Genomic DNA, 13,042 nt, shown 5'->3' with positions numbered 1-13,042 from the left:
TAGTCCTCTGAGGCCCGAGAATGGATGCAAGGTCCTCGCCTAATAGGAAAGTTCAGCACGGCTCCTCCCGGCACCATCAGACTTTCCCCTCTGGGCTGTCTTTGCTCACCTGTGCCTGTCTCGTTTGGTGCGAGGAGTAAGGCGTGCGTCCTGCTTTGTTTTCTATTGCTTTCCCAAAGTGTGAGCCAGTTTTTCCAACTCCATTGACTGAATCCCCCATGATGAGAAGCACCCCTAGGCTCCCCTGGGCATGGGTGCTCCTGTGCAGAGCCATGAGAAGCAGGCCTCTTAAGGCCTCGAGGTTCTCCTGGAAATCTGGGGCTCAACCCCCAGCCTGGTGGCCATAATCCAAGACAAAAGAAGTGACTTCTCGTCTTACAACATTCTCTATTCTCTGTGACTCCAACCTCTGCTAAGAATCATTTACTGCCAACCTGCTGGCAGTATCACACAGGTGAGTTTTGAAGCTGTATGAAACACAGAACCCTACAGTACGTGAACTAAGTCCCGGTGGCAGTGAGATGACTTTACGTCACCTTGAAGAAGTCTGGAAGGGCACAGGTGGAATCCAACCTGTTAGTCAGGTTACCGACGTGGCCTTCTTAGAAGGAGGACCCTGGCAATCTCCTCCTCTCTCTCTGCCCCCTCGCCTCCCTGCCTGCTGGGACTCTGCCACTGACCCTGAGAGCCACTGCAGCCCTGCCAAGCTTCACCGGCCTCGGATCCACACGCCTCTGCACCCACCGGCCCGCGACCTCCCTGCAGTCTGTCATTGCATGTGGCTGCAGGAGTCTGGAGAGAGACTTGTGGACTAGTATTGCACCTACGGGTCTGAGTTGGGCTGGGATGCCTTCTTGATAAGTCATTGCTTCTTGAAATAATGCTCCTTCTTATACGTAGGCGAGTACCACTGGATTCGCTTCTCTAGACACCCGCCTAACACAGCCGCCAACTCTGAATCATTACGAGGTGTCAACCGTCTACAAGGGTTGTTTTCCCTGCGTGTCTGCCACGGAGATCTTGCTCTTCTGATTGTAAGGGCAGCACATACTCATCACAAAAAGGCAACCGCTCAGGCGTGTGTCACGCGGAAACCCTCGGCACCGCATTCCTCAGGCGGCACTCTGGCACGATCACTTCCAGGCCTCTCCTCCTTAGGGAGGCGATTGCTTCTGACCATGTCCATGCCCCGGCGTCCTCCTCCCCACCGGCTCATCCACCCCCGATGTCCCCCAGCTGCCCGAGGACTCTACCTTCGTGGGTCTCTGGAGGGGCTTCCGCAGGCCTGGGTGTCAGAGGCAGCTGTGCTGGCTGGGTGGGGAGCCTCGTCACGTCGCTCCCCTGAAACGAGGCAAGAGACCAGGTCAGAGCTGGGGGTGGGGACAGCTGCCTCCCCACTACCTGCCTCCGTGGGAAGGAGGGACAATATTACATTCTAAGCTCCCATTATCAAAATCCCTGTTACAGGGCTGTCATGGGAGGGTGGGGCGGGCACAGCCATGTGACGGTGCTGGCACAGGTGGGGGCTCTGGCAGTGGGGCAGCTGCCGTCTCTATGGGAGCAGCCCGTGGGTCTTTCCTTCTCCTGCAGAGTCACAGTGGGTTTGAACCTCCCACCTCGCGGTGAGCATCACTAGGGCTCCTCCCTGTGGACAGGCATGGTGACCCAAGCCTAGCCCATGGCCACGGCCCTCCATTCGACCATCTTTGACATCAGCATGCATGCAGAAATACGGATCTCATCCTGTGGGTCACAATCGGACGCCAACATGATTTGTTTGTGGTGCAAGTTGTTCCTGCTCTTCAGGCTGCCCCGAGGCCTTTGCCACGTCCGGTCCCCTTCTTCACTTAGAGCACTCTCTTCCTCAACAGCACTGCAGGATGTTCCCCCCACCGACAACCCCGCTCCAACCTTAGAACCTGCCATGTTCCTTGTCTGTCTTCCCTAAAGCCGGGACGTAGGCACCAAGGTCAGGGTGCTGCGTGTGCTTGCTGTACTGGGGCCCCACCACTCTCAGAGGGCAGAGCTAGTGTTATAGTTCATAAATTTACATGTGTGTGCAGGAGTGTGCGCCAAAACTGTGCCTACACAAATACCTATCATGCGTTGTCTGTGTGCATGTAAATATCCTAAAATAAACATCAATCCAAACCAGAATTTGCAACTTGAAGCCATACCACCATGTTTCTATTTCTCTATTTCCCTTAAGACCCCTGTAGAGCGGAAGGGCAACCCATCCCAGGTACCTGCACCAGGAGCACGCAGCTGCAGGTGCTCAGGGCACTTCCTGTTCCTCTTCCAGGATGGAGCTTCCCTGAGGAGCAGATGCTAAAGAGCCCCGGCCCACTGTGGAAGGTCAGCTAGCTGTACCCCAGGGAAAGCTGCCTTGGGAGTCAGAAGGAGGCTGAAACCTGGGCTCTGAACTCTGCCTACTCCACCTCTACCCCCAACCCCACCAAGGCTGTTACAGGAGGTCTCCCCTAAAGAGCAGTGAGCTCAGTAACTGCTGATAACTGCTTCTAGGAACTGCAGACAGTACCCCAGGGCCCTCAGCTCTGACTATGGCTCCCGGAGGGAGGGAGGGAGGGAGGGAGGGAAGGAGGGCACCAAAGAGGTGCCCAAGGCTCAGGCCTTAGACCCCAACAGGGAAGGACTCAGACCCTTTCATGATAAAGCCCCTTCTGCTTAGGATTCTAACAAGCTGGGGGGCTCTCTCCTTTGTCTGGGGGCTCTAACTAGGGAGCTCTCGCCAAAATCAGGGTCAGTAGCCCCCCCCTTGCCCCCTCCCCCAAGGAGCCCAAGGCTGACTTGTTGTCCATGCAAATGACCAGCCCCTGGTGGGGGGGACGCAGCCATGCAGATGAGCTGGGGAGGGCCCAGAGAATGGGGCTGTTTGAAGCAGTGGCATGCTTACACAGGAGAAGCACTAAAGGAATTTGTGGAATTTGGTCTCATTGGTTCCAAATAATTAAAAAAGAAAAGAAAACTCAAAGGTTTGGAGCTCTCACCAGGAGCTGACCTATGTTATGCTGTGTCTTTATTGGAAAAGCAAATGAGCAAAGCTGACCTCCTTGCAGGTTAACAGCAGGGTGGGCGTCCCCACTGTTAGCACGTGTGGCAGCCCACTAAAGCCTGGCGTTTGGAGACCACCCAGAGGCTTCTTGGCAGGCAGGCGCTGGAGTCCTCTAAAAAACCAGCCCCCAAAAGCCCTAGGGTACACAGCACCCCACCCCTCTTCTCTGACCCGAGGGGGCTTCTTATGAGTTTGATTAGACTCTGAAGGCAGGGACTCATCTTTTCTTCACGAGAGGTGTTTCGGAAAGAACTGAGTTTGTGCTGCTAACCACGAGGCTGCCGCTCTGCCATCTACCTCCAAGGCCCGTGGGGTAGTTGTACTCAGCCGCAGGAGGCAGCACCAACTGGATGGCGCCCACCAACACACCAGCCTCCTGGAGGCCATGCCTTCCAGGGCAGGGACCCTGTTTGCTGTGCTCACCATTCCTGTCCAGCCTCTGCACTGCCTGGCACACAGGGCAGTGCTGGCTGCAGCAGGGAGGAAGCACCCATTCCTCACGAGCCTCACGCATCCGATACTGCCCCTCGCTTTTTGAGTGGCTGTTTCTGGTGCAAGTTACTAAGCTCAAGAAAACATGTATGTGAAGCTATACTAGGAAGAAACAAGAATCCAGGTGTAGCCGTTTTGTGCAATTTTAACTTGAAAATTGTCAGGCAGACAGAGGAGCTGGGGGGAAAGGGGCAGCCTTTGGGGCACTCAGGCAGCCGGCAGGACAGCCGAGGCTCCTGCCAGGCGTGGACACACTTCCTTGAGGGCTCATTCATAAACACTGTCAGCTCCGGGAGCCGTACATCCCATCTGGACTCCCTGTCTGCCCACCTTCTGCAGGGGCCGTCGCAACGACAACAGCACATTTACAAAAGGAAGTGGCTGTGCCGGGAGGCCCACCAACATGGACCTTGTTCTGCATGATTTCCTCCTCGGGACCGCAGCCATAACGCAGGCAAGACTGCAGACGGCCGTCATAGAGGCTCCTGGCCACAGGGATGATACTGCATGGCAAGACGGGCAGCAAGGGGACCCCCAGCCCACCCTAAGGCACCTCGAGAGTCCTGGAGATGGACATCCAAAATCCCAGTCTTGGAAACCCCGTGGAGCTCCGGCTGATTCTGACTTCCATGGGAATTGCCAGGAGGTGGCGTTGATGCCACTGCCCCCTTGAACTGGCCGTCCCTCACAACCTTCTAACCCTCTCCCTGACGTGTGGTTGACCTACACAGCTATGCGCCCAGCCCGAGGCTCAAATCTCCATCCAACTTTGGCTTTGAGAAGCCCTGTCTGCATGGTCTGTCTGCTCCTGGACTGGGTCAGACAGCCATCCCCAAAGATGGAGAAAGGTTCCGCTTCCCAGTAGCCCTCAGTGGCTCAGGAGAGGCATGTGACCCGGAGCCGGCCAGCGGGACACAAGCGGCTGTGATGCATGTTCTCTCGAGACTTATTCGGCAAACTCTTGGGCACTCTGCTCCCTGACTCTCTGTACCCGCCATACCACACTGGGGCAGATCCTGGCCTGGAGCAGCCACTCTGAACCTTGAGAGGAAGGCCACCATGTGGAGAAGAAGCAAAGTCCCTCAGCCAGCCCTGGGCAGCCCGCCTCCAGCCTTTGACAATCCATTGATGTCCATCTTGTTCTCATACCCTTGTTAGGGGGATGTTTGTTACAGCCGCTTCCCCAGGACCACAGCTGATACATTCGGAGCACAGACCTGCCACGCGTGTCAGAGCAAATGCATCTTACTAAGACATCAAGCAGAGGACATACCTCGGGAAGAGCATGTGACGCAAAAAAATCCTCCTCTTTTGGTGGCGGGGACAAGGATGGAGCCACACAACTGTCCAGCCACAGCTAGAGGGAAAACCAGCAGCGTTAGCCTGGCCTTTCTCTCCCGCCCTCACTCCCCTCCTGGAGACGTGCTAGCTCAGGACTGGCAGCGCTACTCTTCCACAGTCAGTCCCATGCCTGCAGGGCCTCTGAGTAGACTTACAACAGGCGTCCGCCTAGGACCTGGAGGCCCCGGGCCTTCTCAAAGTCTGCGAGCCCAGAGCCACAAACCGCTTCTGTACAGGGAGGACCGAGGCTTCTTGACTAAGTGCAGGCTCAAGGTAAACACCCCTTTCCCAACTGGACAAGACCATCCACCACACCCAAGACTCACGTCCGTGCCATGCTTCCGTGTGGCCTGGGAGGCCAGAGACTTGACTTTCTCCCTGTAGAGCTGGGCGGCCCGGCTGTTGTACTTGGCATTGGTGTCACTGGTGGAGCAGCCGTGTTGGTGGAAGAAGGAAGACTGGAGGACAGTGCCGAGGAGAGAAAGGGTATGTGGACTCCAACCGGGCAACCGGACCTCAGGGGACATTTGCAAATCCTACCCCAGGGACCACCCAGGAGCCCGGGCGGCACAGCGGGCAAGCGTTGGGCTGCTAACCGCAGGGCCAGCAGTTCCAAGCCACGGACCACTCTGCGGGAGAAAGATGAGGCTGCCTACTTCCTCAGAGGGACCGTCTCAGAAACCCACAGGGGCAGTTCTCCCTGTGCCATGGGGCCGCTGTGAGTTGGCAGTGCGCTTGGTTGTGATGAGCAAGTGAAGGCCCAAGCCTTGGAAACAAATCGACATTTCCTTGCAGAAAGGGGATTCTCCCCAAAGAGGCGAAAACAGTAATTGGTTAAGACTGGGCAAGGACCGTGGACAAGACACGGAAACCTCCGGCTTGCTGTCACCACTCTGTCGTTCGAGGCATGTGTCTGGGAGAGGCTTCCTGGGACTAGGACTCCTCCCTTTTCATGCACATTTTGGAGTATGTGGACTCGGGATTTTGGACACCCTCACACTGGCCTTGTTCCCGACTAAGCACAACAGAGGGACAACGAGGAAACAGTGTGAAACCAGGAGAAAGGTGGGCCCCAAGTTCCTCATTGGGGTCTCGGCACAGAATTAAAGCTGGCTGGCTCAGAATCTCTGCTATCCACGCCACAGGTGCTGTGGACTGAGCAGGAGGGTCTTGGAGGGCCAGTTCAGGTCAAATCCTCACTGCCAGGTCCTTAGTCACAGTCATTGTCCCTACTTTACACCAAGGAACCCTGGAGCACAGGGAGACTCAACCACTTACCCAAGGGCACAGCGGGAGTGTGGGGCTGGGCTGGCGTCACCCAAGCAGAGGCCCCATTCTTTCACCCACCACTGCTAAGCAAGCGCCTGGCCGCTACCCTGGCTTGGCCTGCAAACCACGTCACTGGTCTGAGAGGAGAAAGCTGCTCTCTCAGGTTGGGGAGGGGGCTCCCCACCCTGGGAAGACTTAGCTGTGGGATCAGCATAGTGGGTTTAGGAGCGAGTTTATGCCTATTGTGATAATGGGGGGTGGGGTGCTTGAAACACCTAAGACGTGTACCCTTCACGGAGGCACATGGACAACGCACAGTCGTAATACCCTGTGGCCCTCTGAAATTCATCCTAGCCCAACCAACCCTTACTCTTTAGTATTTACTTCTCTCATTAGGGAGAAATGAAAATTACACTTCAAAGAATTTCCCTCCTGAATTTGAGTTTGCCAGTGGTGGCCAGCGCAGGAGCAAGAGTGAGAAGTGGGTGAGAACCAGCCATCCGAAGGCCTGTGGGACCGGACATTGACACAGGCCCTTCCCTCTGAAGGACTGAACTCAAATCAGACGGCTTTTCAAGCTTGGAGAATTCAGACCATCTATCCCAAACAGCCTCACATGACCCACTCCACCTCTCATGCCCTGATGACTCATCCCAGCAATGCCCAGGATAAGGAGGTACACAGCTGAGGCTGACAAAAGCAATCTGGAATAAGGACCAATCAGGATGCAAGAATAAGAGCCAGTGGGAAAGCAGAATAAGGACCGTGGTAAGACAATGGGGTCCTGCCACCCAACCCTAAAAACCCCAATGTCATCTCCCTAGACCAATGGTTCTCAACCTTCCTCATGGCGCGACCCTCTCATAGTTTCTCATGTTGTGGTGGACCCCCAACCATAAACTTATTTTCATTGCTATTTCATCACTATGATTTTGCTACTGTCACGAATCAGGTGACCCCCGTAAAAGGGCTCTTCGTCCCCCCGCCCTCCCAAGGGGGTCATGACCCACAGGTTGAGAACCACTGCCCTAGACGTTGTCTTCAAATCTGGTCTCTGAAATGATAAATCAGCTGAACATTCAAAAACTGAATTGTACCACTGATCACCAAGTGGACCACTAACAAGGTTTGTCACTGTATTCGAAGATCTATAGACGAGGTGCCTTTGGGGGTTGGGGTGTTAATTTGCTGGTTTAGTCAGCTAAATACTGATTCAAAAGCAAGCAGCTGGCAGCCTTCCAATCTCCACACAGAAAAGTCACCCTCTCCGGTCATGTGATCATTTAATCCAGTCTCCCAAACAGCCTGGTTTGTATGCCTGTCTAAAACTTACGATCCATTTCTCATGCCCTTATTTGTACGTCTTAAAACCACTTCTTCAGAGGAGGCCTCCCCTCACTGTCGCATGGTCACCCCACATTCATAGGCATTCATGCAATGCTCTCAGGGAATTTCAGTGGGAGTTCATAACTGAAGCGGGGAGGAGGGGAGTCTGTCTGTCTGTCTGTGAGAACTTGGGTAAACCAAGGAGGGCAGTCCGCCCTCGGGGAAAACACTGAACATGATTTAGATAGACTCCCAATGGGAGAATGTGTCCAGTATGATCTTGCTAATCGTGCATGTTGGACTGAATTTCTTTTCAGCCCTCGGTGACCCTGACTACCTACTGCCGGCCACCTGTGCTTTAGATTTCGTCTTTAGCAGGTGCACAGCATTCTTCAGAGGCCACGGCAGAACTGGGTGGTTTGGACACCTCACTTGAAGGAAGCGGGCTTTACCTTAACCACCTTAATCTGTTGCAGATGAAAGGAACGGAAATGCTCCGGTAGGCCTGAGAGCTGAAGCGTAGAGCCCGGTGAGAAGGAAGCAGCTGCCGGCCTGCGTGGTTTGGGGAGTCAGGGGACCTGGGTTTTGCATTTTGTGCGAGGCTGCCCGCTAATTGGCGATGGAAGACTACCATGTACTTGCTATTTCCGTACTGTTTGTGACATCTGACTCCTGCAGTCTGGCCTCCGTGAATGAGTGTGTGCCTTGTATCTAACCTCACTGCTTTCTGAAACCATGTTCAGAGACCTCTAGTCGTGAACACTCCACATGGTTTACTCTGAAAAGCTTTCCTATAGATGCATACTGCCCTTTTCTCAACAGTACTTTAAATCTCTACCACTGGCCAGATTAACAGTACTATTATTACAACTACCAAATGTCTCGTGGAGTTAGTTCAAGTGTTTCTCAACAAGCTGATAATGACGTCCCTGAAGTGGGCCAGGGACACACACGGGTGTGAAGGGGGTTTTGAGTTCGTGCTTAAACGTGAGTCCTAAACTAAGACGTGGCCCGACTCAATCCTTGCCCTCATGAGGAGATCACTGACCATGTGGGTGCCACAGCAAAGTGTATTGAAGAAATCAGATGGGGCCCAGCTTTCAGAAAGAACAGCATCCGGGTCTTAAAGGCTTGTCTTAACACAAGCAGCCGTCTTGGATTGAAGCTTAAATTCTGAGCACCCCGGTTTGCAGACGGCCATGGATGACAGTGACAACCCAAGGGCTCCATCAAGTCTCCTCTGATCATAAGCAAGGGCGCAGACAACCTTGGCCTCTGAGGGAAAGCAGGGGAAGTGGGTCAGCTCCCCTTTTCTCCAGCCCGCCCTGGGAGGGGCAGTCTCTCTGAGGGGCTTGCCTGGGTGTGTCCTTGATGGAGATCACCACACGGGGGGCAGGGCAGGAGGTCACTCAGTCATGAGTTATGTCCTCTTAGTAGCTCCCTGACTGCCTTGGTCAAGAGACCTTGGACCAATCTTGCAAGCTCCTCCAGCTAACGACCGTGCATCCCGCTTCCTCGTCCCGCCTGTAACCCTGATGTATTGCTCTGCCACCATTCACAATTTGTGATAGTTCCTTTCGGTCCATGACGCATTTAACTAGCATCCTCCCTGTGACCCCTCACACACCACTCTGACCACATGCTAACGGCCTCCCTCATCTGGGTGATATGCCTGTGTCTTTGTCCCGTAATAAATGCCCTCCTTAAACTATATTTGAGATTGGGGTCTCTTTTGTACCCTAAAGCAAGTGTTAGCTAAGTCCATATGGAAGGAGCACATCAGCCTGGGTGATCCAAGGATTGTAAATAAAAAAATCCAAGATCATAGGTGGGAATCATATTTGAACTCTGTCAATTGTAAACTCTGAGCGTCCAGTTTGCAGAAGGCTAAGGGTGACAGTGAAAGTTCAACACCCATTTGCTGAGTCCCTGTGCAGATTCAGTCTCCACTACATTCCCTCAGGCCACTGACCAGGGTATGAATGGGCTTGCCCTTGGAGTGCTCTGCAAAGTGGATTAGTGTAGCTATAACTCAAACTCCAAACTCCCTGCCATCAAGTCATTTCCGACTCCAAGTGCTCCTAGAGGTGCTCTCGTGGTGCAGTGGTTACAAGTTGGGCCGCTAATCACAAGGTCAGCAGTTTGAAACCACCAGCTGCTGTGAGGGAGAAAGACAAGGCTTTCTAATATAAAGATTTACAGTTCTGGGGAACACAGGGGCAGTTATACCTTGTCTTAGAGGATCACTATAACTACAGATATAGTCAGGTTAAAATTTAACATTTTAAATAAATAAAAAAATTTTAGATTAACATATTATTATTTTCCATTTTGACTTATTTTTAATTTGTTCTACTTTCTATGATCTGCTTTCGTTTGGGTTAAGATATGTCTGCGTTTTACTTTGCTGCTATTGCTGGGGGGTTTTGTATGATTTTCTTTATATAAAACCCAAGATAGGTAAACCACCGGGATAGTAACTAGATTAATAGCTCCTCAGGGTTAGCACAGGGGAGGCTGGTGGGCAGCAGGGAGCTAATCGTACTGGGTCCCAGAATGAAGGAGCTGCTCTACAAGTGGTTGTGGTGATGGTCACAAAGCTGTTCACATCTTTGAAACATTGGGGGAAAGTCTGTTGTTGAAAAGCAGGCTCTGGCTCCCCCATATTACTACAGCCTGGTCCGTTTTTCAAAGTGCTTATCACCCAGAATTCTTTTCTCATTTCTGTAGTCATTTCCCGGCCGTCTCTGCTGGGAAAAGAGGACCCTGTATGGCTGGTTTGTCACTGGATCCCCAGTCCCAAGCCCACAGGTGTCCGGGGTGTGTACCGAACAGCTGAGTACATCAGTTCAAAGCCCACCAAGCTCTTTTGTCCCACCTCCAACATGCCCGGAGGCCGTGGCCTACTGGGTGAGATTCCTGGGCTAGAAACTGCTGACAGAGGTACAACAAAAGGTTGCAGACACGCATTGGGCTTCTTGACCAGTGTAACCAACTGCAGTGTGGGTCTCGAGGCATGGAGGAAAAGGATGGGGCGCAGGTGAACTTACCGCGTTCGCATTTCCTCCAACTTGCATGCACCTCAGCTGAAACCAAGACCAGTTCGAATCCAGCTCTGTCGATCTAAATGGAAAGTGGATTTCTACGTGTTAACACTCTGCTTCCCTGGGAGCAAGGGATCAACCCCCCAGCTTCCTTCACAGTTCCTGGGTCTGCAGGACCCTAGAGAATTCCAAGTTTGTGTGATCGGGATACAGGCTGCTAGACGTGGGGACCCCATGTGGGTTCCCTCCAGGCTCCTTCCAGGTTGACCCAGGCAAGCCCAACAGCGCACTGATCCACGTGGAGAAACGTCACCAAGTTGTATGTAACCCGCTGTGAGTGAGAGACGCGTAGGCAGGCACTCCAGCAGCCCCACCGGGCTGTGGGCTGCGTCCTGTGCCCTCACTAGGATGGCTGGCTGGAGTCAGGGTAGCAGACGTGCTACTGGCGTGGCGTGGCGTGGTGTGACTACAGTCATGCACAGAGGAGACCAGGCCCTCGGGGCTACCTGAGCATTGTGAGCTCTCCGGCCACCAGCTGTCACCTCCTCTGGAGCTCTCTTCTAATCCTGACGTCACATGCCTCTTCCTGTGGCCTCGCTTCTCAGGTGACTTGTTCAGCATACATGGAATGAGGGTGGTGAAAGACTACAGCCCTGACGCACACCTTTCCTCATTTCCAATCACTCAGCACGCTCTTGTTCAGTTCAAACGACGGTCTCTTGGTCTGCGTTCAGGTTCTGTGTGAGCACAGGAAGTGTTTTGAAAGTCCCATTCTTCTCCTCCATGGTATCAGTCATTAGGACTCATTGAGTCAAATGCCTTTGCATTATCAATAGAGCACAGGGCAGCATCTTTCTGGAATTCTCCGCTTTCAGCCCAGATCCACCCGATGTCAGCAATGATATCCCTTGTTCCATGGCTACTTTTGAATCCAGCTTGAATTTCCTCCTTGGAAACTTAGAATTTCTGACCACTGGGCATAATGATCCCATGCTCCTTCATTGAGTAGATACTCAATTGCTCTTTCTCTGGAAGAACTGGCATGGGCGCCACTTCCCATGAGCCCCCAGGCTGAGTCCTGTGCCCCTCCAATCCTCTGCAATGGGGCAGAGAGAGGTTAACAAGCAGCTCCAGAAAGAGCTGAGAGTGCAAGTCTCAACCCTGCCCCTTGACCTCCGTTTGGCGGGAGCTTGGGAGAGGCCTTTCGTCTCTCTGTGCTTTCTCTCCTTGTCTGTGGATACCAGATGAGCGAACAAACCCCTGACGTGCTTAGGACAGTGTCTGGCCCATGATACACGGCAACTGTCGCCATCCCTAGCATTGCCGTGGCAACACTACCACACCGCTCCCCTCTGTGTCCTCCACTAAGTGGCGAGGTCAGAGGGGGCCAGCGCTGTGCCAGTTTCCTGTGAAGGGCCTGGCACGGGGCCTGGCACACACACAGAATAGCTCCTCCGACAGGAGCGGGTTAAGTTTGTCCTTGAATGGAGCCACAAGCATTGCCACTTGCCAATCTTCCTTCCCACCACTTCTCTGTCTGTCTGTCTGTCTGTCTGTTCTACTGTGGGGGCTGGTATGGTGCTGGCAGCCACACCGGGGGTATTTCAAATGGCAGCAGGGTCACCCAGGACCTCAGGACTTCGAGCAGACTGTGAAGAAGGCTCGGCCCCTGTAAACCGTAGGCGCGGCGCAGAGACACGGTCTCAAACAGAAGGACAGCTGTGAGGGCGGTGCCACACTGGGCGGTGTTTCAATCGACGGTACATCAGGTCGCTGCGAGTCGGTACAGCCACAGTCCCCCTTCAAGGAGCCCTGATGGTGCAGGGGTTAAGCATCCGGCTACCCCTGGAAGGCTGGCAGTTTGAACCCACCAGCTGTCTGCTTTCATAACGGCCGGTCGGCAGCGGGGCAGTCCGTCCTACTCTGCCTGCAGGGCCCCTCGGGTCTGATGTGACTCGTTAGCAATGGCCGCCTTGTTGTCCCTCTTTAACTCTCGGTCCTCGGCGCTCAAGCGCACAGCTATGTCAGACAAAGGAATGAACCGAGAGGAGGAGTGGTGTGAGGAAAACCCCAAACACAAGCCCACTGCCCGCGAGTCGATGCCAACTCATAGCGACCCCTGTAAGACAGGCGGGAACTGCCCCCGTGGGTTTTCCAAAACCGTCACTCTCTGGAGCAGAGAGCTCATCGCTCTCCCTTGGAGCCACCGGTGGTGAGCCGCCCAACCCTGTGTCACCAGGGCTCCTGAAGGTCCTGAAGGATCTTTTAAAAATTAAGAAGCCACCCCTTTCTTGAGATGCATTTCTTACAAGTGAGCTGGGCTGACCGGGGAGCTCTCTACGGTCACACTGGATGGTCCATAGGATGTCTGATGTCTGCACTTAGGCTGTCTATCCCAGCAACTCGGCCACCTCAACCAGAGCCCTGCATCACCTGCCAGCTGGTCCTAGGAGAGGAGGGGCTCACGTGGGTCATTCATTTCTTCTTTCCTGGAAAC

At 53.8% G+C, this 13,042-nt stretch overlaps 1 protein-coding gene across 3 annotated transcripts in view; it reads right to left on the bottom strand.

Moving 5' to 3' along the window:
* Positions 1-13,042, bottom strand: part of ARFGAP3 (ADP ribosylation factor GTPase activating protein 3) — a 62,049-nt gene that overhangs the window by 39,557 nt on the left and 9,450 nt on the right. For all 3 annotated transcript variants that reach the window (XM_045291495.1, XM_045291508.1, XM_045291500.1), the window contains exons 3-6: positions 10,552-10,624; positions 5,233-5,364; positions 4,839-4,922; positions 1,254-1,341 (exon numbers count right to left, since the gene is read on the bottom strand). In XM_045291495.1, the coding sequence (XP_045147430.1) occupies positions 1,254-1,341; positions 4,839-4,922; positions 5,233-5,364; positions 10,552-10,624 (377 nt within the window). The remainder of the gene's footprint in view (positions 1-1,253; positions 1,342-4,838; positions 4,923-5,232; positions 5,365-10,551; positions 10,625-13,042) is intronic.

Source organism: Echinops telfairi, unplaced genomic scaffold (genome assembly GCF_000313985.2).
Source record: "Echinops telfairi isolate 266 unplaced genomic scaffold, ASM31398v2 ScPeMD7_2;HRSCAF=8, whole genome shotgun sequence".
NCBI classification, from domain to species: domain Eukaryota; kingdom Metazoa; phylum Chordata; class Mammalia; order Afrosoricida; family Tenrecidae; genus Echinops; species Echinops telfairi.
The sequence above is the reverse complement of the archived record's forward strand: the minus strand, read 5'-3'. Positions and strand labels throughout refer to the sequence as shown.